This window comes from Haliotis rubra, unplaced genomic scaffold (assembly GCF_003918875.1).
Source record: "Haliotis rubra isolate DU_JTF1 unplaced genomic scaffold, ASM391887v1 Scf56, whole genome shotgun sequence".
Classification (NCBI taxonomy): Eukaryota; Metazoa; Mollusca; class Gastropoda; order Lepetellida; family Haliotidae; genus Haliotis; species Haliotis rubra.
The window spans coordinates 2,796,661-2,822,679 of record NW_025767257.1 but is presented as its reverse complement, the minus strand read 5'-3'; the positions used below and the strand labels follow the sequence as shown (position 1 = coordinate 2,822,679).

At 38.3% G+C, this 26,019-nt stretch overlaps 1 protein-coding gene across 1 annotated transcript in view; it reads left to right on the top strand.

Moving 5' to 3' along the window:
- The window catches only part of LOC124253949 (tensin-1-like), a 253,052-nt gene that overhangs the window by 97,372 nt on the left and 129,661 nt on the right, over window positions 1-26,019 (top strand). Inside the window, 1 exon segment of the mRNA XM_046687798.1 lies at window positions 6,756-6,793. Within this exon segment, the coding sequence (XP_046543754.1) occupies window positions 6,756-6,793 (38 nt within the window).

The following is a 26,019-nucleotide window of genomic DNA, read 5'->3' as shown; positions in this document are numbered from 1 at the left end:
CTTTATGTAACAAGCTGAAACTATTGTCTTGTACTGAACTAAACAGCTATGCAAACAAAATTATAAGTATTTTAGCACAAGGACAATAATGTAACCTTTAAGCAAATATTTGAAAAATACAATTTTTAGGTTTCAATTGGTTTTTAAGAGAAATTTAATCAAATAAAGACATTGTTTGGGGTTGTTCCTTTCAACAGAATACTATACATTATAGGAATGATGTAGGACTACTACCAGCCCAGGACCATGAATAACTTCCTGTTGGTCACCTTGTAAAAGTGGCAGTGAAGGGAATAAATCTACCTTTCAAGGACTGATGTTCATTTCTGTGTTACTACATCAGCAGTGTCAGCATAACAAAGTCATTGGCTCGTTCCCACCCAGCCCATCACTGATAGCACTTCCTAACTACCAGCATGCAATGTTCCCATTCATTCCAAGTGATGGAATATTTGCGGAGCACTGAAGCATGGAGAGCATCTATTGGTCATCTGTTGGGGTGGCCAGTATGGCCATCGGTCACCAGTTGTCGGTGACATTTATAGTTGACAAGAGTGCTCGCCCATTTCAGCTCACATTATAATTTTGTGATTTACGATTTTGTTGATTACTTTTAATCGCTGACTTGTGTAAACAGATCATTTGTGACAATCAACCAATTTATTTTGTGCGTCTGCTAAGTGATTGGATTACTTTGAGGGCCAACACTGTTGATTTGTGATGTGAATTAATGTCTTAGTCATTGTATCAAAGCGATGCTACTGCAAGCTTTCTCTTTGAAAAAAAATAGATTATAGTTCTTGAATTAACTGAAATCAACAATTTGATCAATCAGCAGTCCACAAAAGATGTAAAACCTGAGTTCTACAAGGAAAAGAAATGTAAAAAATAAAGGTTTTTCTTGGGCAGAATACATAAAGGCTTGAAATGAAAAAGGAACCTAGTTATAACATATTTGGCAACACAAAAAGAAATATGGTCATTTTATAAATAAGCGGGTGTCAATTTTTCAGGTGACTTAATCCCCCCAGGGGCCTGTCCGCCATACATTGTATGACATGATTACCCAGCGCATGTTCCGAGTCTCCACAGAATAATCTTCATGTTTATTGACTGGTCTCAAAAGTAGGCCAGCATGGTTGTGCGAACTACTTCACGATCATAAAAAATCTAATTTGGATTAAGTCAACTCAACATGATGAGGAATAACTGAGATCTAATAATCAAATTTGGGAATTAATGAAGCGGTTTCATAGGACTTCCATGCTGGAGGTAAAGTAGGGTCAGAGAAATGTATTAGATTTTTTATGACAGGTGACAGGACCCATACTGAATGAAAATTGAATCTCGATGTTGACAAGACAAGTAGGTCACATGGGATGGCATTATGATGGGAAGCTGTTCATCTGCTTTGTCATAGAAATTACTGCGTTATGCTTGTCCTGCTGAGAGGTGCTCATGTGCGTGAATAACAAATATTTTACAGTCTGTACTGAACTATTCGAAAAAAAAAGAATATATGACAAAAATTAATCAGCAAGTACTTAGTATGTATTACAGAAACATGATGATGAGTTGTCTTTAAAATAGGTTAAACAGTTATGGCATGGTTTTCTGTGGTAGGTATCATGTAGTTGTTGCCTCATGGCTCCCAACAGTGTCAGGCCATATGTACACTGTAATGGTTTTAGCAGAAGTTTATTGAGTAATGATAATAAGTTGTCTTTGGGTTATGTGTTTGTTAGCAGTTACTAGAACATAAAACAAGAACGTGGACATCAAGTTGGAAATGCAGTAAAGCTGCATGGGACTGACTCCACCTGTCTTGGTTCAATAATAAGGAAATTTGTCTTGAAAGTGGGGGAAATAATTACCTAAAACGGTCCTTATTTCTGAATCTGATGTCCTTTGTATGTAGTGGACTTAAATATGATTGGAAATATGCCTCAGGTGAAAAGTTAATTGATTTATTCCATTTATTTAATTGCATATCAAGTTTTTGTTTGGACATTTAATGCCACCGTGATGAGTATTAATCCTTGGTTAAAAATACACATTGAAAATTAATTCTTGAAAATGTTGTAATGAAGTAGAATGATTAAATGTATTGTTAATGGAAGCAGACAGAGATGAAAGTTGTCCATTAAAAGGCTATAAGTCCCAGAGGGAGGTGGAGGTGGGCAACACAGGTGATGATGAGGCCTGCATTGTTACGTCACTCCATGCAACATGATTAGATTATCATGTATATAATTGACTACACATTGGGCTCAGCATCATTATTCGCTGTGTCCTGTATTCAACTTCAGATTAACATTCAGCAGACAGCAAGAACTCTCAAGCCTATAAAACTGACAGTTCCGTTAGAATCTTGCTAGAGTTAATTTTCATTCACACTGGACTGATCAAAACTGACAATAAACATACAAGAAAGAATAATTTATACTCATTTAGTTTTTGAACACTCTCAGATGAATTAGTGAAATAATGAATGAATGCTTCAATCACCTTGACTCACAAGAGTTGACTATGGTAACTATTTTGGGGTTTTTTCTTATTTCAGCTAAACCCACAAAATAATTCAGCAAACGTTAGATGCATGTTTAAAAGTTGACAATCCAAGATATTAATGGCTCATTTTAGATAGGCGAGTAATTCAAACACATACTTAGCTTAGGACAATTTTCATATAATGTTTTGCTGTGAATGAATCTTATAATGGTTTGTTATTGTTGTGGCTTAAATATTTGAATCTGAAAGATTGATACAAATTCTTTCCTAATATTTATGTGAACAGGTTCATGTTGTATTTGTTTCTTACAAAGAAAGAACATATTGACCAAACTAGTACCGTTAACTCAAACAAGTTTTTCTCAGCAAATCACTCGTAAAATGTGGTGAGGTAGAGCCAAGTTTGGCTTGTATGACATCATAGTATTTATGTGAATCATAATGATTTCAGCCAACACCTTGAAAAATTAAAAAGATTGGAATGTTTAATTTAATGTTTTATATGTTGTTTTGGGATTAACTTAAACTAGGGACCAAAACAGTGATGGAATAAAAATGAATGATAACATCTGATGAATTAGATAATGTAACAACTGGAAATTGAACTGGAATAAATCTGTTGTTTCAAAAGTCCAGAGTGATATTCTTTAGCTTTATGTCAGTGTGAGTATATTTTCTTTTCGCCGTGAAAGTGTATTTTAACAATCATTTCCTCCCTGGGAATGATTTGTGAGAGGGATATTCAAGGGAGATAACTCTGTTATAACTTAGATACATGTTCACCATACGGTAGGTCAGGGTGTAATCATGAAGAGAGAATATGTGTGGGCTGAAAAACGTCTGGAACTGATAAATCTTGACAATCAAAAGCATTGAAACATGCACAGAGGTGCGTGCACACATGCACACACACACATCAATTTTGTAAACATTAATTTGTGACAACATGAATCTGGTTGTTTTTCCTCATAGATAAAAGAATTTGTTTTCTGATATAATTGCAAATAAAAAAATCAAGCTGGAAATATGAAACTCAACTTGTCACCAACTGTGACACAAACATATAAATGTGGTGTATGTATTTGTTTTCAAAACCACCTTAGGCATCAAAATGTTTCTGTTAAACCAACCTATCAACAACTGTGACTAAAAAAATATCCACATATAAATCTGATAATTGTATTTGTATGTTTCCATTATCACTTTCAGCATCAAACAGTTCTTGTCAAACAACTTTTATCCCTGTTTCTGTGTGATAGAAATTGTCCATTTCCCACCTTGACTTGCAGGGCCATAAATAAATCATGTATCCTGATAAAACAAGGTCACCCTACCTGGACAGTAATTAGGTCGTCATGGTAGCATGTATTGTCCGAGGTAATGAACTGACCAGGTGACCAGCGCCCACTCATGTAAACGCAGGTAAACAACGAGTCGAGTGTGTGGCAAAGTGCAGAGACTTGTAGTATGAGTGCCTGCCATATTGCAGTGGAAATCAACTGTAACACTTAGACATACATGTACACTAATGTACGATGTATAAAACATCATGAATAATTTAAATTGATAGACTACATAGATTTGAGGTATAAATTGATGGTTTCAACATCTCTGAAAGACCGTAAATGTGGACATTAATCTGAATTAAGGTTTCTTTTTAACTGGACTGATAACTTTAACTTAATTTTGGAATTTCTTGTGAAAAGATTCAGATTGTGATAAGTCATGAAATGTCAGTGGCAAGTTTAGTGGTGCATGTTTTCAAAAACGATTAAGATCTGTTTTCATGTGTGGTTATAAAGTCGACTCATTCCTTCAATACCCCTGCACTGTACAAAGAAAAAAATACATAGCAACTGTAGCATTAACAGAAACTCATCGTATACATCTTGAAGGTGAGTGAGTGAGTTTAGTTTTACGCAGCACTCAGCAATATTCCAGCCAATCCAGTGATCAACAGCATGAGCATCGATCTATGCAATTGGGATACAATGACATGTGTCAACCAAGTCAGCCTAGCCTGACCACCCGATCCGTTGGTCGCCCTCTTACAACAAGCATAGGTTTATCATAGGGTCATCTTATAGGTGATGCAAATATGAAAACAGCATAGAACAAGTCTATCTCAGAATGTGTGATACATTTGTTAATTACCTAAAGTATAAACTAATGTATGTATCAGTCTTGTTGAGAAATGTATAATATACTTCACAGTTTTGATTCCTTCATTATTTTTGTGTACATTTCAGTGTTGTGGATGTATTTAGATGAATCTTATGAATTTAGAAGGGAGTTAACTCTCATCAGAATCACTTCTAAAGATGTAATTGATCAATTATCTGTTTAATGGAATAGGAAACTGCAAAGAAATGTCAATTATTTTGGGATGCCCCTGCACAAGTGTTTTGAGAGAAGTCATGGTCCGTCAGCTAGACCTGACCATTGGGATCAGGTATAGCCTTTAATGAGTGTAAAGCCGATTCCCTTGACCCTGTGGCTCCGACTAATGTGTTCTATTACTAATGACTATGTGTTGAACATAACACTACTGTTGTGTGGATCCTGACAGTACACTATTCTCACCTGGTGGATTATAACACCTGTCGGACCTAAACGACCTTGTCAGATTGTTATCCTCAGGTGACTTGGACCTGGTGTCCAGGTGAGGTGAGGTATTGATCTGCATTATGATGAGATCTCCCTGTGGGTATTTGTAATGGGCAGGTGAGCCTGTACAGTGTCTAGCAGGGTTAAGTTACACTAGGGGATAAGGCCATTATTATTCTGATCCCAGGTTAATACAGTTGTGGTTAAGTCAATCAGTGTTAAATGATATTGATGGGATCCTCACCACAGGCAATTTTGCAAGGACAAGAGGTCTTGTATATGTGTTTTGGGATAATGATAAAATAGGATTTTTAAACGAAACATTGTCAAAGGTAACATTCTTTTAAGTATTAAGATCACTTTCAGTGCTTCAGTTTGCTGTGAAAAGTTGCATGTCATTGCCTTGACAGGATTCTATAAACATGGGTTATGACCTGCATCAAACTCCTTCCACACTATGTTGTCTCAGGGTGGTATGACTGACATACTGTTGGAAGCTGCATTAAACTCATTCCTCAATCTGACCGCCACCATATAGCTGGAATATTGCTGAGTGTGGTGTAAAACTAAACTCACTTACTCACTCACTCACTCACTCACTCACTCATTTTGATGATAAAATAGGAGCTTCAAATGAAACATTTTCAAAGATAACATTCTTTTAAGTACTTCAGCTTCAGTTCGCTGTGAAATGTTACATGTATTTGGCTTGACAGCATTAGCTCGCTCACTCACTCACTCACTGACCGCCTCCGTGGTGTAGTGGTTAGAGCGTCCGCCCAGAGCGCGGAAGGTCACACGTTCGATCACCGACCGCGTCATACCAAAAGACGTTAAAATATGGTACTTGTTGGTCCCTGCCTGGCTCTCGGCATTAATGGGTATAACAAGGACTGGTCGACTCGGAGTCAGTATAATGTGTCTGAGTGGGGTATTCATGCTTCACTGCGGCATGGTATCTCAGTGGGCTAGCACTATAAAACCAGCTTAAGTGTGGGCTAGTACAAGCAGCCGCACATACACATACACACGCATGCACGTCATCATATGAGCGAAATATTCTCAAGCACGACGTTAAACCCAATTTCACCTCATCTCACCTCACTCACTCACTCCTCAGTCTAATGGTGGCCATTTAAAGTAAATACCAGTAGTTGCTAATCAAACAACCTCAGATCTGGTAAAATCAGAGGCAGTTGGAATCTCATAATCATTTGAAATAACTGTACAACAGATATATTAGCACAGAACTTTGTGGTAATTTTGTGTGGAAAGATTTAAACTGGCAGTGTTGTCCAAGACTTTCTAATCTTCTGTCAGCTGAATCCTGCAACAAAAACAAAGGCATTGCATGAGCTGGTGAAATGGTGTCTGCCTATCAGGCTGTACATCTGGGTTCAATGCTTGGATGCAGTGTGGAGCTGTTTTAATATCTCCTACAGTAATATTGCTGAACTCTTTCAATAATTCTCTCTTCTTTCTCTTGTCAATAAGACCAATTTACATACAGCTTCATCATCCATATAATGTAGCCATTATATTCCAGACTATAAACCTGAACTGAACCCTGATCTGAATTGTCCATTTAATTAAATCGATGTTTTTGTATTAAATTGTTCTTTTGTTTTCTTTTCCAGTCTGTCGCTATATTTGTCACAGGAAATGTGAGCCACAGGTAGGTACTACTTTCCTTACACACTTTCGGTTAGATGATCATATACTGGAATATTTCCAGAAAATGTCAACAGTTTCAATGGTTTCTAACCTCTTGAAATATCTGGTGTCAAATCATGACTATGTCTAGTGTTTAGCATCCAGTCCTGATTGTCTGTAACCATAGTGATGCTGATATCTAAGGTAATATCAGGTATGGAGAATTTGCTGACAATTGTGTTGATGTGAAGGTTTGAAGCACAAAGACATTTTACACAGTAATTTCTTAAAACATTTTCAGATGAACGACAGATGCTTATAAAGCACCAGCTTCCCTTTTCTTCCATAAAAATTAATCGAAATAAACAATGTTTACAGCTTCCTTTTGCTCTCAGTGACTCCCTGATTATACTTGATTATTGCGTGAGGCATCCATTTCACTGGAGACGAACATCCGTAATTAATGCAGAAAGAATATCTTTCTCCATGAAACATTGTAGCGAAACTGGCAATTTGCACTGGTAGATTTCACAGTTCATTAGTGTTTCCATGCTATGATTCATTGTTAACTGATGACTCCAAAGGCAGTGATTGACATACAATTTCTGATAAACAGGGGTTAGCTTGGCTGCAAATTTATTTTACCAAAAGTGAATTAATTTGGTGAGATGCCATTAAAACCCAGGCAAGATGATTTTATCTGACATTCAGTTGGCAAGCAACTGGGTAACTGTTGTTACAGTTCAAATTAATTTGAGCTTTAGAAAGATGCTGTTTCATTGTTCATGCATTGAGGAATAACTGACTTACAAGTATCAAATGTGGAGAAAATACCAGCTGTGCATTTGAGACAAAGTACCAACATTTACATCTGAAGATATGTGAGTAAGTTGGGTTTAATTTGTGACATAAACTTGATGCAGTAGGCAAGTATGTTGAGGGAAGTGAACTAGGTTGCAAATGATTCCCAATGCTGACAAATACTTGTCATAATCACCATACATCTAGGATTCAAAGCCAGCTTCAGGATCCTTACAGGACAAAGGGAAGCAACTGCTGACATCTTTGCACTACATTAGTCCACTACGTTGCCCACACCCTGGATGTCTGAAGAAATATAATTCTGAATCCAACTCTGTTGCAAGAGTATACTCATATAGAATGATGCCATATTCCTATGATAAGTGGGGTAGTATATGTATCTGTGTTTGTGCAGCACAAGAATCACATATGTATCATATATATATAGGACTAGAGAACATTGCCCCAAAGCATCTTATTGCTGTGTTTGTTGGCTAAGTCCGACAACTGTAGACACTAAAGGTTCTTGCAGTTATTTTCTGTATGGCTGGCCGCCATATTGCTGGAATATTGCTGAGTGTGGCGTAAAACTCACTCACTCATTCACTGTATGGCTGATCTTCTGGAAGGATGAACTGTAGGTCATGAATAATCCATAATATGCTGGGAAACTTGTCCATATAAGGCATGATATTCATAATCATCTTTGGTTTGTGGAATCCAGACCAATGTCAATGTTGTCATGATGGGTAGATGATAGTATACGTTCTCAGGCCCATAATGTTCAGCATGTCTTTAGGAGCAATTGGCTCATTGAATACAAAGAAGTTACATGAAAAGAATTCTCACATCATTATTCTAAACCCAAACAAGGGGTCCATTGTGAAATATGTATTTTAATTGCAGTGATCGTTTAAAATTTAAATAGTTGAAACTCCAAATCATTTGAAAACTTGAAGTGATAGACAATAGTCAACATAAAGTTGCATAATTGCCAAATGGCTGTTTTTGTACCTGTACCATGATAGAGCAGGGGTTTTGTTGCTGCTAACAGATGTACTTGTTGTGAGTGTCGTAAATGGCGAGGTATGAGATAATTGCCCCCGATTACCTGTCAGATACTTCCACTAATAATGATGTAGTTGTGGCAGATTGAAACAGAAGCACCAAATTTGTCTGATATAATGGCTAGAAGCACCATAATCAATAGCAATCTAATCTACCTGCTTACAGGCGGTGTATGTTGCATAGAAGATGGCGGTGGGTCTGACAGGAGATGATGGAATAGTGAGGGGGAGTAGGACTGCAGCATCATGCAGTTAGAGGAACACCCTCATTAATGTACTTTATTGTGATAAAAGACTTCAGAATTTCAGGGGAAATATTAAATCATGCCTTGAATTGCCCCTAAGTTGTTGAGATAATATATTCAACCGTTGAGAGGAACATTTAAGTAGAGGATTTCTAGATGGAAGGAGGGTGCAGATGGAAGGCAGAAGGTGGAAGGTGTGACATGTGTAGGCCACAGCCACACACAGCTACTGGTGAGGAAGGGAGAAGATGGAAGGAGGGTGTGACATGTAGTAGGCCACAGCTGACTGGTGGGGAGGGTACATGGCCAAGATGGAAGGAGGGTGTGACATGTACAGGCCACAGCTACACAGCTACTAGTGGGGTAGGCAGAAGATGGAAGGAGGGTGTGACACGTGTAGGCCACAGCTACACAGCTACTGTTGGGGTAGGCTGAAGATGGAAGGAGGGGGTTTGACATGTACAGGCCACAGCTACACAGCTACTGGTGGGGTAGGTGGAAGGAGGGTGTGACATGTGTAGGTCACAGCTACTGGTGGGGGAGGTGGAAGGAGGGTGTGACACGGTGGCCACAGCTACTGGTTGGGGAGGTGGAAGGAAGGGCTGGACATGTGTAGGCCACAGCTACTTTTGGGGAGGTGGAAGGAGGGTGTGACATGTGTGAGGCACACAGCTGGACACAGCTACACTGGAGGGGTAGGCAGAAGATGGAAGCACACATGTGTAGGCCACAGCCACAGCTACTGGTGAGGAAGGCTACAGAAAGATGGAAGGAGGGTGTGACATGTGTAGGCCACAGCCACAGGCTGAAGATGGAAGGAGGGTGTGACATGTACAGGCCACAGCTACACAGCTACTGGTGGGGTAGGTGGAAGGAGGGTGTGACATTTGTAGGTCACAGCTACTGTTTGGGTAGGTAGAAGGTGGGTGTGACATGTGTAGGCCACAGCTACTGGTGGGGTAGGCAGAAGGTGGAAGGAGGTGTGACATGTGTAGCCACAGATATTGGTGGGGAAGGTGGAAGGAGGGCCATGTGACATGTGTAGGGCCACTGGTGGGGGAGGTGGAGGAGGGTGTGACACATGTGAGGCCACAGCTACTGGGGGAGGTGGAAGGAGGGTGTGACATGTGTAGGCCACAGCTACTGGTGGGGTAGGCAGAAGATGGGAGAAGGGTGTGACATGGAACAGCTACTGGTGGGTAGGTGGAAGGAGGGTGTGACATGTGTAGGCCACAGCCACTGGGGTAGGGTGGAAGGAGGGTGTGACATGTGGCAGGCCACAGCTACTGGTGGGGTAGAAGGGAAGAGACATGGAGGCCAAGGGGGTGGAAGGAGGGTGTGACATGTGCCACAGCTACTGGTGGGGTAGGAGAAGGTGGAAGGGAGGGTGTGACATGTGTAGGCCACAGCTACAGGTGGAAGGAGTGGACATGTGTGGGACAGACTGGGGGTAGGAAGGAAGGAGGACACAAGTGTTATGTTACCTTATGATTGTTTTACACTTGAGGATGTTCCATCAAACTGTCTAATATTTCCACTAGTCAGAAGGTGTACAGTATAGGAGTATAGGTACCCTCACATGTGGCAGGCCAATATAAATGTACATGTACTGAAGGTGGGGTAGAGCAGAATGGAAGGAGGGTGTGACATGTGATGTTTTACATGTAGGCCACAGCCATGTGTAGGCCATTGACATGTGTAGGCCACAGCTACTGGTGGGGAGGTGGAAGGAGGGATGTGACATGTTGGCCTTTCTAGATTTTCACTTGAGCACAAGATGTCACTTCCATCAAACTGTCAAAGGTGGAGCTAATGTTCAAAACATGTTTTATCCGCTAACAAAGGTATGTACTGTTCTAACATATGTCTTAAAGTTCAGTGATCACACATCTGTTGTTGATGCAATATTGACAACAATGACAAAGTAGTGAAAACAGAACAAATTCACTAGCAAGAATTAAAATTTCTGATTGTGGTTCAATCTGTACAGTTGTATTCCACCGAGAAGAAGGCAGCCATGTTGTGGTTTGAAGCATGTCCTGCTGCCAGCTGCCTGGTGGGATGTGACCCTAATTCCTGGAGACTCTCCATGACAATGGTGGAGTGGAGAGGAGAGTCAACAGGCTGGTCAGGCACCATTAGTCCGTGTCTCCTACTGCAATCTATCACTGGAAATAAACACCATCAACTACTTGACAGACTTCTGTAATGTTGTTGAAGGCCAGCCGACAGCCTTCATAACATTCACAGGAGAAAGATTAACATGTATTGAGTGTTGTGTCACCATCTTAAAGAATCGAGGGAGGGACAGTAATAGTGGAAATGATTATATCATGTTGTTGTATTTTCAGAACTTGTCCAAGGTTATTTGAGGTTGTTGTTGAGCAGAGTTATTTGGTTTGATCTTTCAAAATATTTTTTCATGACAGCCTTGTCTTATAATTAAGCTGTAGGGGTCGTCGGCACAGGTACCACAGATGCGTACCCTAGATAAAATCGGAATACAGAAATGTAACCAAGGATGAGTCTATTCCACATTGTGCCATTTTCTTGATCGGAACTGTCATACAGTTGTATTTGATGCATTAGATTGCCGTTGAGATTGACATCCAGTGGTCAAGGGAAAAACAAAGAGCCTTTAGGCAGCTCAGCTGGATATCGGTGCTATACAAATGTGGGTATGTATGTGGGTATGATTCGGGTTAGAGTTAGTTTTCAGCAACCAATACTTGTCATAAGAGGTGACTAATGGGATCGGGTGGTCAGGCTCGCTGACTTGGTTGACACATTTTATCATATCCCAACTGCTCTTGATCACTGGATTGTCTAGTCCAGACTTAATTGCTCACAGACCATAGCCATATAGTTGGATTATTGCTGAGTGTGGTGTTAAAAAAACACACCATCAAATCCCAGTTTATGGTCTTCAGTCTATCAGCATTTTACTGGTGTTAGGGAGTTACACCACATTGTTCATCTGTATTAAATATATCTTTTCTCTAAAGTTAAATTAATAATTGATGTATGGCTATATATTAAATCCTGTAAATAACAACATTAATTTCCACATGGCATTCCCCACACCTGTGAATGACTTTCTTCAAGGCTCATTATGACAGTTGAAGTACCGTTAGTTGTATAATGTGATGATCTTGATTAATGTTGCCAAGATGAGAAGTAAAACAGGTTTAAGATGTGGGTGAGCAACATTTCGTGACCTACTGCTGGAGAATCCCAATGACAAACCTACGCCTGGATACACTGATGCAACAGATGCACAGCTGTAAGGAAAAGATCAAAAACAAATTCCTGGTTCAGTAAAGTGTACATGTAGTTGTGATTTCATGAAGCATAATTGGCTGAATTAGGGACGATCTTCTTGAAAACACACAGCTCACTTTAACTGATCTGGTATGTTTAATTACTCACCTAAAACACCAAATGGAGGATGCAAGTTGCTAGATCTAGTACACTAAGGCATGTGCTAACAGGTGGGTATTACATCCTCAGTGTATAAACATACACCACCTCTTCCGTCGCTGACCTCAAACATACCACTGTGTTTATGTACTACACAAGCACTGATTAAAGAAATGTCATTATGGGTTTCATGACACTTAGGATGCTGCAAAATATTATCTATTTATGTCCCCATCTTAGGATGATGAACGTGAGATCCATTTATATGTTGATATGTTATAATAGTTCTTGTGTACCTGTCCGCCTTTGATATGGTCACTCAGAAAGGGATTTTTCAGTTATTTATGTTAGTAAGTTCCTTTACCTCATGTGATTCAGGTGCATTAAGGTAGACCGTATTTCTTCTCAAAGGTATTTGTGGAATTTCTGTGTTTTATTTCAATCTTTGTTTTTCAAGACAGGATTGACATTAATGAATTCCAGATTGTCAAGTTATTTGGAATATCAGGAATATTTATCTACATTGGCAATGGCTCCGCCTCTTAAATATATAAATATTCATTATCAATACCAGTTCTTGACAGGGCAGAACACCGGAGCCTGGAAACTTTGATTAGTTGTGTTTTCAGGACATGTCGTGAAAATAGTTAAAAAATGTCTATTATTGATGATATATCATGCTCAAAACTGATACTTTTGACCATAGGCCAAATCATTCCTTGTTTTGAGAAGTATTCCTGTGTTTGGTTTGATCACAGTTTCAAAATAGGAAAATTGATTTGTTCCTGGCAGTACATTAAGACAGTCACGAACAATAATAGCGCTGATGTTATTAGCATCCATTGTAGGAGCTGGTCGCAGTATACATCTACTCATCAGAATCACCTGATACTTGTGTAAACACAAGATTATAATGCCAAACACAGCAGGGGAGTTCTAACACATACTGCTATCCTTAATGGAAATCTTATTTCTATTAAGTCATGTTTATGAATAACTAGCTGTATCATACCCTATATTAGTCATGTCTTAACTTAATAAGAACATGTGGCCCTTAGTCATTTAGTCAAACGACTTTCAACCTTTTCAATGGTACTATTCAGTGAATTACATACCCCACCCCACCCCACCCAAAAAATTAATGAAATAAAATAAATAAATAAATGAAAATTTATATTAATGATTTGATAAATAGATAAATAATATATAAATAAATAAATTGGTTTAAAAGAAATTTTCTTTGAATCAATGTTTCCAAACTTGAAATGAATGCTAACAGAAGGTGATTATTTTCAAATTCATGTTAAAATGGAAGCAAGGTTTAACATTTTCTACGTAGCTACACAATCCTTCCACAAGACGGTGATGATAAATGGAGGAAGATGGCCATACAGTTTGGCTGAATGAATTAAATGGGTGGTTGATCTCAACAGAGGGCTGTTCTAGTTAGGTGGTCAGGTTTATGTCCGCTTTATAGAATCTGCCACAAGTTAGTGACATGATGAAACGTATTATGCCTGAATTGGAAAATGTACCCGCAGTATGTCATTGTATAATGAGTCTAGTCCAAAATATCCCCCATGATGGAAGGGGGCAAGTTTCTTGTGAGTGATGCGTGCAAGTCGGAGCAAGTCCTCATCACAAACATTTACCATCAGATATATACCCACATTTGCAGGTGCTTCACATTCTGGCGAGACTCTCAGATTGGCACTTCCTGTGTGCTGCAGCTTGAGCTGGACCTGCTTTCATCCCACATCATAGCCATTAATTCAAGGAATAAGTATCAGAATATATTAAGTGACTTACAATCAGTTCAGGAAGATGATAGCTTCACATCAAGTTAACTTAGTAACATCTGAAAGTTTGTGAAGATGTTCAGTAACACCTGAAAATATCATGTTATGTTTATCCTTATGTAAACATCTGTAAAAATGCATTGTGAAACTGTTGCAATTCATCGGTGATGGAAAAACCAAATGTACGGACTGTCATTACTTCTGAATTAGAACAGTAGGATGCCCCTCTGTTTAGTGATTTTATGTAGTGGTTCTGTAGATTATGTGATACCCTGCCAGGATCTGGCACCAAATTGCCAGGAACATCAGGCCAAACCCTGGTCATGCACTAAATAATCAAGGAATTCCAATAAAATGTCTGATCTGCACAATATCATGAGCCTTTATAGCCTTGCTGACATATTTGGAAACTCTTACAAGATACCTTTAGAATAGGAATACTTTGCCCTGCTTATACCACTTTCCTAGGTTCCAGTTGATGGTACATATCTATAGTGTTTATGGATTCTGCTTACTTCAGTCATAGATGATGATTGACATTTTAATTGGTTGAAGTTTGCTTATATTGCCTAACTCAAGTCCCAGTTGATGCGGTAATAATAATAATGAGTATTTATAAAGCGCTGTATCCATCCACAAGATGCATGCTCAAAGCGCATTAGACATTACATGCTCAGTACACATTTATTGGTTGTAGATTCAACTTTCTCGAGTATCAGTCGAAGGAACACATCTTTATTGGTTGAAGATTCTTTGCATCAGTTAAGTTATTCGCTGTAAATACTTTACATCAAGTTAAACTTAAGGAAGAAGCTTTGATATTAAGTACAAAGTACACTAGCTAGCTTGAATGATGATGCTATCTACCTGCCAACTGTCTTACATGAGGGAATCATCCTTCTCAGGCCAACTATTTATACATTGCATTAACAAACTATCACACTTCCTGATAGGATGCACAGGTTGTTTACAAAACCGTTGAAAAATTGGTTGTGAAGCTCCAGAGCCAAGTGTAATTAAACCCTATTCCTGGCGTTGAAAGATGCCCAACATGCAGGCAGGTAAATGGTTCATTAGGAATTGACTTTTGAAAGCCATAAAAGTCACTTTCTATTTAGTCCTTTGAGGGCCAGAAACAGGTGACTCTATCTTATCGGTGTGATAATTACATGTATCACATGCTGTGGTAATTACGCTTCATTTCATACAGAACAGATATCTGGTGCTAATTCCAATTAATTAAAACTTTGGCTGTTCAAGATCAAAAAGTTTACATGCAGGTATTGACACCAGGGTATTAAATTACACAGATTGGTTAATGTGAATCTCTAAACAAGATTGAAATATTTGATTTGCTGCTACTTGTTTATTTCAGAGAATTCATTAGGGGTTTTATTGAATAGATATTAAATAGAAAAGGAGATTTGTTTGATTTTATTACCTTTAAGTTTCAATGAATTCTGTTATGGTTCAGAGGTAATTTGTAATCATTAGATGCTCAAATATTTTTGCAAGGCTGCATTCACTATTAGGGTTGTAGCATAAAAATGCTATGGCTTAGTAAACTGATATTTGAATGGTGTAACAATGCATTAGCGTCACTCTGCATCTAGATGTTCCTAAACAGTGAATTCAAGTTTAACACTGAACCACCTAGGTTGATATAAACTGATCGAACTGTGATGACAAAAAAGGCAAAATTATATCTTCAGCAACAAAATGCTAAGTCTTCCACGAGTCATGAAATTAGCCTTGTGCTTCTGAAAGTCACAGCTATAGTTCTTGTTTGACATCTCCTGTACAGCCCAGACTTGGGTTATGAATTTACCTTTCTTATCACACACAGTAGGATATGTTACTATAATGCAGCGCAGCTGGCTGACAGTATATTGGCACATTCACATAATATAAACTCATCTTCTTGAGTACAGTAGTTTGTTCTGTATCTACAGTGTTGGAAGTGAGAAAAGATTTCTTGGTGAAGTAGAAAAGCCTGAGTAAACTTACTCACACCTGATCAAGATTTTATGTCAGAATTTAGTAACCATTACGTTCTTTACATATTCATGTTATAAAGAATTGATGGCAAAATATTTTAGATCTGCGATATCAAATGTTTTTCAAGTACATAAACACTCTATGTTATAAATTGTATTTTGAAAAACGTCATTGTTCTGAAAGGTTATGTGTAAGATAACAGTTGTAATACCTCTATTTTGTATTTGTGTAATAATTGATTGCTAAGTGTAGTGGATTGGTTTTATTTAGCTAAAATGTGAATTGTATAAAATAACTTGTCTTTTACATATTTATATGCATACAGCTTATAAATTTTTTTGCCAGTGTTACAGGCTGGAAGCTTGTCATGTTTAAATGTGTTGGCATAAAGACAGATGTGTCTTGAAGGTAATGTAAGTAAATATTTAAAATAGATTCCTGTGAGAGCATGAACTGTTAATCAGCATCTAGCTATGTCAGTGTTCAGGTAAATAGCAGTCTATTGTAGCCTGTGCCTCATCTAAATCTTAATGAGAGATCTACTGAGTATGTGAAGAATTTCATATTGAAATCCCTGACCATCTGTTGTGATGTATCATTGTTTAAAGCACTTGGAATTGGTCACTCACGGTTTGACATCCCCTGTGTTCCAGGGATTGTATGTTGTATACACAGACTTAAGTTCTTCCAGTAAGTTCAAGTAGAGTTTATCAGTGGTGGAGGTAGTATCGACCTCGATCCCCAGCAGATGCAGAACATGTTTCAATCAGGAGAACATATTTGTGGCAAATGTGCTGTACATCTCTCCCTCACTGCTTACTTGTCTTGATATGTATGAAAGTATACATCACCCCACTGCTTTCTTGTGTTGATATGTATGAAAGTATACATCACACCACTGCTTACTGTGCTGGTGTATATGAAAGTATACGTCACCCCACTGCTTACTGTACTGGTGTATATGAAAATATACATCACCCCACTGCTTACTGTGCTCGTGTATATGAAAGTATACATCACACCACAGCTTACTGTTCTGGTGTATATGAAAGTATACATCACACCACAGCTTACTGTACTGGTGTATATGAAAGTATACATCACCCACTGCTTACTGTACTGGTGTATATGAAAGTATACATCACCCCACTGCTTACTGTACTGGTGTATATGAAAGTATACATCACCCCACTGCTTACTGTGCTGGTGTATATGAAAGTATACATCACACCACTGCTTACTGTACTGGTGTATATGAAAGTATACATAACCCCACTGCTTACTGTACTGGTGTATATGAAAGTATACATCACCCCACTGCTTACTGTACTGGTGTATATGAAAGTATACGTCACCCCACTGCTTACTGTGCTGGTGTATATGAAAGTATACATCACCCCACTGCTTACTGCATTGGTGTATATGAAAGTATACATCACCCCACTGCTTACTGTACTGGTGTATATGAAAGCATACATCACCCCACTGCTTACTGCATTGGTGTATATTTACTGTACTGGTGTATATGAAAGTATACATCACCCCACTGCTTACTGTACTGGTGTATATGAAAGTATGCAACACCCCACTGCTTACTGTGTTGGTATATATGAAAGTATACATCACACCACAGCTTACTGTACTGGTGTATATGAAAGTATACATTACACCACTGCTTACTGTACTGGTGTATATGAAAGTATACATCACACCACAGCTTACTGTACTGGTGTATATGAAAGTATACATCACACCACAGCTTACTGTACTGGTGTATATGAAAGTATACATCACCCCACTGCTTACTGTGCTGGTGTATATGAAAGTATACATCACACCACTGCTTACTGTACTGGTGTATATGAAAGTATACATCACCCCACTGCTTACTGTACTGGTGTATATGAAAATATACATCACACCACAGCTTACTGTACTGGTGTATATGAAAGTATACATCACCCCACTGCTTACTGCACTGGTGTATATGAAAGTATACATCACCCCACTGCTTACTGTATTGGTATATATGAAAGTATACATCACACCACTGCTTACTGTACTGGTGTATATGAAAGTATACATCACACCACTGCTTACTGTGCTGGTATATATGAAAGTATACATCACACCACTGCTTACTGTACTGGTGTATATGAAAGTATACATAACCCCACTGCTTACTGTACTGGTGTATATGAAAGTATACATCACCCCACTGCTTACTGTGCTGGTATATATGAAAGTATACATCACACCACTGCTTACTGTGCTGGTGTATATGAAAGTATACATCACACCACTGCTTACTGTACTGGTGTATATGAAAGTATACATCACACCACTGCTTACTGTGCTGGTGTATATGAAAGTATACATCACCCCACTGCTTACTGTGCTGGTGTATATGAAAGTATACATCACACCACTGCTTACTGTACTGGTGTATATGAAAGTATACATCACACCACTGCTTACTGTACTGGTGTATATGAAAGTATACATCACACCACTGCTTACTGTGCTGATGTATATGAAAGTATACATCACACCACTGCTTACTGCTGGTGTATATGAAAGTATACATAACACCACTGCTTACTGTACTGATGTATATGAAAGTATAGATCACTCTCACTGTTACCCTGCTTCTCTGACATGGAGAGAAGTCAGCAGGTAGAGAGCCATCACAGACAAGGTCCATGTGGCGGGCAAGGTCATGCTAAATCCAGGTTAAACTTCCTCCTCCTCCTCTGTGCCCCCAACAGGTTACCCATCCACTGCATCCTCTGACATTTTACAGTGACATTTTGGAAATAAATGTACTCCCATAGATATGAATGTTGTTATTATCGTCAACTGCTTGCACGTCTTTGTTGAGTCTGTTTGATGAGTACAAGCTTAGTCTGGTAAATTGGTGCTGATTGTTCACCATTCAGGAGAGACAATGTATTTCAAGACAAGTTATGGAACAAGTATGTGATGAAGTTAGGGGAACACAGATGCAACACAAAGTACACATACTAGCCTGGATATTAATAAATTCCCATGTGATGTTCCTTTTGAATAAATATAGAAAATACATTGATACACAAGATTGATGTGCATACCAGTAGCTATAAGCTTTGTTACTGTTTTGCGCTAGATTGACATTTGTACTCCTACCCAGGTGGGTACTTTTTTACAATGTATTCTTGATTCCAAAATTCTTCACTTGTACACAGTATCACCCTTGCCCACTTTATTGGAACCACTTCAATAGAGATCCTTCAGAGGTTAGATATGTTAACACAGTCTAATCGTGTCCTGTACAGGTAGTGGAGATAACACCAACACAAAATGCAGATAACACCTTGATAGGAAAAACATAGTTGTTCCATTAGTTCCTGCCTTGAACTGCTACAGCTCACTTCTCACCACTGTGTGTTAACCTGTAATGGGTGAACATAGGCTCTGGTAGATGGATCTGTTGTCAGCACGGTCGATAAGAAAAGTACATTGCAACAGAGTGTCATAACACATTGCCGGGCTTCAATGTTCATTCTTCCTTTGCAATATAAGAAGTGGTATGCTGTTTTTAGGAGCAGATTTATTCAGTTGCTGAATCTGGCTGAATTATCTTGCTTGAATCATTTGCAATAAACAAGGTTCAACTATGTTGGCCTTTGATGTTGTATTCCTATATTTCTGTGCAGAACTCTTCATATTTATTTTTATGATCTTAAGTCATTTTTAATTAGAAGCATAATTCCCCTGCTTCTTTCTACAAATATAGGTAGCTGAAGATCAGTTCACAGGTTTTATTTGCAGCGCTAGAACGATGAAAGAAAAAGATGGATGTTGTTTAAAGAAAGCTGTTCAAAGGTACAGAAATCATGACCAGAAATGGTACATGGTGGATGTTACTGTTTCGCTTGTTATCTGTTGCACTGCAGTATAGATTTACAGGATGTGCCCACAACAACAAACATTCTCTTTGATCAATTTGAAAAAACCATCCCAAATTACTAATTTAAATCAGTCTATATTTGTTTAATTCTCAAATGGATACTATCTGATGCTAAATACTCGACAACTTGAGTGATACCTATCTCTGATATTAGTGCACCTGTGTGGAGTTTCCAGCAGGGAACCCAACATGCCAGGTGCAGGAATAGAGGTATCACTGGCCTACATAGATCAAAGCAGTGCTGAGGAGTTGAGGTTGGTATAGATATGTAGATAAAGTATGTACAGGATATGATATTCATGATGTAGAGCTGTAGTTCACCCAGGTTGGTCAAGAGTACTGGAAGCTTGTACATGTGGCACATGTCTGAGGGGCGATTTTTGTTGGGTGATAGAGGACGTTGTTGGATGCACTGAACCTCGTGGTGCAAGGAGCTTGTAAACTGAAGCAATTTTGCTAATAAACAAACATTTCACTTATGATTTTGATTGCATAAACTTTTTTGAATTCTTGTATTTCTATGATTACAGCAACAATTTTGCTATAAAAGAAATCACCATATTTTTCTTTGCACAGACATGTAAATATGACCATCAATGTAAGGCCAGTAGTTTATTGGTTCAATTTGTCAAATCCAATTAACTGCAGTACTTGATATTGTTAGAGTCCGGACTGAGTTCATATCACTTTTATTGAAACAAACATATGCAGGAAAAAAGGTTATATTGATGAATGATTATTGGCAGTGATTCTGACAAGTGTCTTTCTGGTTGGAATTCACTTGAAGTTGCTCACTGGTATATGTGGTGTTGATGAACATTTCAAACCTTGAGCAGATGCACTCCAAGATGAAAATCTATAAAGAGGAATCCGTGTCAAATTTCAACACAGTAAGTTTGTATGTTTTCTTGATCTGCATCAATACCATCACATCAGGTTAAGCTGAAGCACTTCATTATTTAGATAATCTCACCAGGTATGTTTGAGATTTAGGTTTCTGCAGGTGTATTCCAAAAAATTATTTGGAACGGTACATAATAAACAGTTATCTTTAGCTAAAGATGGAGATGTGTATTGCAGCTCTGAATGTTAGACATCTGGAGTATGTTTGTTCACATATTACTTTTGCCATTTACACGAACAGCTTATGATTTCCTATTGAAACACTGCAACATATGATGACCTTGTCCCCTAGGAAAGTAAAAAGTTAGATCACTATAGTCATGATATGTTAAAGTGTTCTGTTGAACAAATACCTGGATTCAGCAAGACATTTTGTTTTGAAAAAAAGGTCGAAAATCTTACGAGGAGGACAATTAAAAAATGAAATGATAATTACAAGTAATAAACCTTGGCAACACCTGGTGGTACTGGTGAAGCCAGGAAATTCAGTCAGTAGTCCTTTGACATTTATCACTGACAATTTTTGGATCATATTGGACTTGCTTCAGACAATGGTTGCATTCCAAGACTGCGAATCAGAACTTCTGGTAATCAAATGTATGTCAGGGTGTGTGGAGGGTTGCTGCAGCAGATGGGAGATGACAGGTGTGTCAGACAGTAGGAGCTGCATCAGAGGAGCTCCCACCACTCAATAGTCAGGCAAATTAGGGGCCTACTTGTATGTGACAGCCTTCTGGCTGTTGTTGGAGATCATTCTTGAAGGTCTAATCTGTCTTTGATGACTGAAAACGATCAACGATTTGATGCATAAACATATGTGAAAGATATGTTTTGAAGCTTGTGGGACAGATTTCATTTTGGTTGTTGTCTACTTGTGAAAATGTTCTTTTTGAAATGTGTTGACTGTTGATAAATCTTCATTACTGCTGTTTCATGATTCAGTGGACTTTGAACAAATTAATGTTCTTCTCTTTGTTTTCATCTGTTGACAGCTTCAGTTGTGGAAGTGAATTATTATCGTGTATTAGGTCCTTATCTCTTTACTTATGAAAAGAAACTATGATGAAAAGCAGCCAATAGACAGGTGACAATTGACATTTTATGAAAGAATCTCGATATAATTGTTTCTCTCAATTTACAGCATTATTGGATTTAACATTGTCATACAAGAACATTGTTCTCATAGATCCCATGATGTCTTCTTGTGATGTTTTTCACCCAGCAGCAAATTAAATACATGCTACTTGGAACAGGCATGTCCCAAACACGTGTGGTTAGAAAACAATAATTGGATTTATTGGTGGACATCTTGATGTTCTCCACCTAATTTATCGAACAATTGTAGTCAAGAAAACTGTCTATAGATAAGGAGTGCTGGGAGATTTCTTTGAGTGGTCTGGAAGAATTGATTGATGAAAGCGTTTTGGAGCCTTTTCCTGAGAATCCGTGTCATCTGTTGTGAGAAATCCACCTGTGCTGGATGCCATGTTTGGCTTGGAACCTGCGAAGTTTTGTTAAGATGGGTTTTAGAAGGATTTTGGCACAGTGCTTGGCAAGCACCTGTGGTTATAATGGAATTAAACATTTCATAGGAATAACAAGCCATTGGCAAACTGGATGTATGAAGATTTCAGAAGCTGAATTTTAACTATTTCTTGGAAAAAGATAATATCAAGAATTAATACCTTCCTTGCCATTGAATATACTGATGATATCATACTGGCTCTTCTGTCCAGTGTTCATGCCAGAAAGGACTATATGCAAAGTACATGGTTGCTTGAATAAGACTGGACATGAACCCCATGAGGTAATGAAGATCAAATATTTTTCCTGGGATTACTTGTCGCTATTTGTTTGAATGAACAGTTATAGATTTTCTGGGACAGCCCTGGAAGTGGTCATGACACATGTGGGGAAGCCCTGGAAGGATTGCACGAAACCACTGGAATTGATGTAGCGAGATCCTGATACATCTGGTGGCCATTCTGTCTCCTTCATCTAACACATGATTCCTGTGATATTTACAGAACTAACTATAGCCTACTTACATGTTCATTTGGGAGATCCGGAAGCATGACTGATTTCCTGCTTTTACCTGTGTCTTGCTCACCTACAAGTTGTGTACAAGTGGTCACTATAAATCTACCCATCTGAGAACACAGTGTTTAGATCTGCAGCAAATAGGTTAAATGTTAGTTTTTTCTTGGATTATTTTTCTTCAAACAGAAAAGTGTTCTGTGGTGCTGTGTGAGTTTAATGATTGAACTTTTTCTTTTCTTTGGGATTGTTGTACCATTGTGACAGGGCTTTGGTGACTTCACACTGGAATGTTGTAAGATTGGTCATAGTGAAGAAAGTGATATCAGCTTGATAGTGGAGTAATATTTTCCTCTTCATTGAGCACTCAAGAGGATAAGTCCTCATTTTGCATTTTGGAATTACTCCCTTCAATTAAGGTGAAAAGTTGGACAAGCAGTGTAAGTATCAACACACTGACAGGAATTCCCTGACTGAATCCACCTCAGTGTTCTCACCTGGCACAATCTGTACATTTTGTGGAAAAATACTGACTAATTATGTCTGGGGATTAACTTAAACATTCCTGCTGATCAGACAGTATCCTTGAAAGTGTGTTTTGTGAAACAGCCTCCGGAATTGTGGTTACTATCCAATACTTCACAACATCTATCAAGTTGCTGCTTTATCTGCATGCATGAGGTTTACCTTCAGTGGCTGAACCTACCTAGATCATAAATTTCCAAGAACATTGGAAATTGAGAAATAGCTCTGTTGGATTGCCAGCACCAGACTCCAACAGTTCAGACTGAAGGAAACCACTAATCATTGCTTAAACATTTTGGCAGGAGAGAGTGAGAGAGAGAGAGAATCCCAGCTCATCCGACCGAGTCTGAATGCTGCTAGTGTAGTGTCATAGCCGATAATAGCGGTTACGTGCATTAACTCTTCCTCCCACCATCCACACACACCAGCCTTGCTTGGCATTAGCAGGCTGCGGATTGTGGCTGCACTTGGGGATGCACAGGGTGCACTCTGCCCCATGCTTTCGCAATAATCTAACATGCATATAGAAAATTTGGACATAGAGGAACGGACAAAAGACAGCTTTAAGTAGTTACCAATGCAGCCATGCTAAAGTTTGTGTACACTAAACCGCCCAGAGGAAAAGGAAATCTAGGATCCCCCACCTCGGAAACCTACCCCCCAAGGGATAGAACCCCCACCCCCAGGGGCAGAGTGTCACCGAAAGTTTCGTTTTTGTCCAGTCGGAAGTCACCAGTTTCTTCACACGTAGGTTAATTGTGTTGTGTTTTTGTGTGTGTTTGGGTGTTTATGTGTATACATTGGTTATTTCTGAATGTATTTATGGTAAGTTATCTTTTCATAATTTGTATTTCAGATTTAATTAATTGGAAAGTGGGGTTTTTTTACACTAAAGCAAATGACAGTTTTTCTGTTGTGAGGATGACTTAAAATATGATCAGTGTTGAACCTAAATGTAATTAAGGATGTAAAAGTTTTCAAAAATTTTTAGATGTAAGTCATCATGCAACGTTAATTTGATCATGAATTTTAAATTGAAACAAAGTGCTCACAAATCTGAAAAAAAACAACTGCAAATTTGTTTATTCTTTTTAATTTGTAAGCTGAATAGGTAAGGTAACAATAATCTGAGAACAAGTATGGTAATGCAGGTATTAACAAATATCAGATCAGGTACCAATTACGTTTGTATGCATATCTGCTGGGAGAAGAATATATCACCTGTTGCTGGGGTCATGGAGAAAGTATAAGATAAGAATATTTGGAACAAGATGAAGCTAGGTTAACAATTGGGTTAAATGATCACATGCTTGTATTTATTACTATTATTATTATTATTATTTAATGGCAGTCTCAGTCTATGTAATGAACTTAAGGTAAACTGTATTAACGTTTTAGAACAACACCGTGTATCTACTTGTTGAACACCAGCTAGTCTGCAGCCTCACAGTTCCGTTTGTTGATATCTGTTGCCATGGCAATCTTTTCCCAAGATGATCATTTCATGGACCAAGTGTATGCATTAAACAAAGTTGGGTTCTCTCAGATGATATCCAAAATAAACTCCTGCAGACACTTTTTGTCAGTTTATACATGCTTCTTAAGGTTTCACAGTTATCAAAGTGCACAGGATGTTTTCAACAGAGTTCCTTACATAAAGTTGAAATATTACCTCAAAGTAAGATTTCTTGAGCAGAAGCTTGGGACATTTTAGGTAAATTGAAAAATGGATTTTGTTGCATTCCACTACAAAAATAACACACAGATTTGGTTATTTATTTTCCAATTGTATTATGTTCATATCTTTCATAGATATGTCTTATAATCTCGTATTGATCATATTAAGCAGATATTCGAACACCAGTTATCTTTTTTAAGGTATGTTCTCGTCCTAGGTCTTGTTACGCTAAAAAAACTTCTCTGATGCTTAAATATTGATCAACAATCAATTCCAGCACTAAGAAAATCTTAAACCTAAAGAGAGTTTAACACTGAAATGGTCTTGTTGAATGGCCCCATACCATAAATGAACCTGAGGAGAATACAGTTCACCTACAGAAGGTGGTGATACCAAAGAAGTTGGAGCACTAACCTTCTTGAAGCCTGTCGTATGCTTGATGAAAACAGATGGAGCTCAGCATATGTTTGTTATTTTCAGCCTACAGTCTATACTTGGAAGCAGAAAAAACATTTACCTCCAGACAAGTAATGTTCAAAATTATGTGAAACATCCTCGTTGGAATCACACGCACAACAGGATGAAACCATTGTTTGGTGGTTAGTTTGTCTGTTATTTATGTTAGTTTATGCTTCAGTGGAAAAATAATGTATATGGTTATTCAAATCCAAAATATACACGATCGCTTAAGATTTGTCTGAAGTTTCATTGTGGTGTACCAGATGAAGTGACTGTTTGTGCCGTCTGTGTTGGTCTCACCTGTATATTTGTTTTTGTCAGCCCACCAACAGTCAACATGATTCCGTTTTTTGTTCCTTATGTTCTT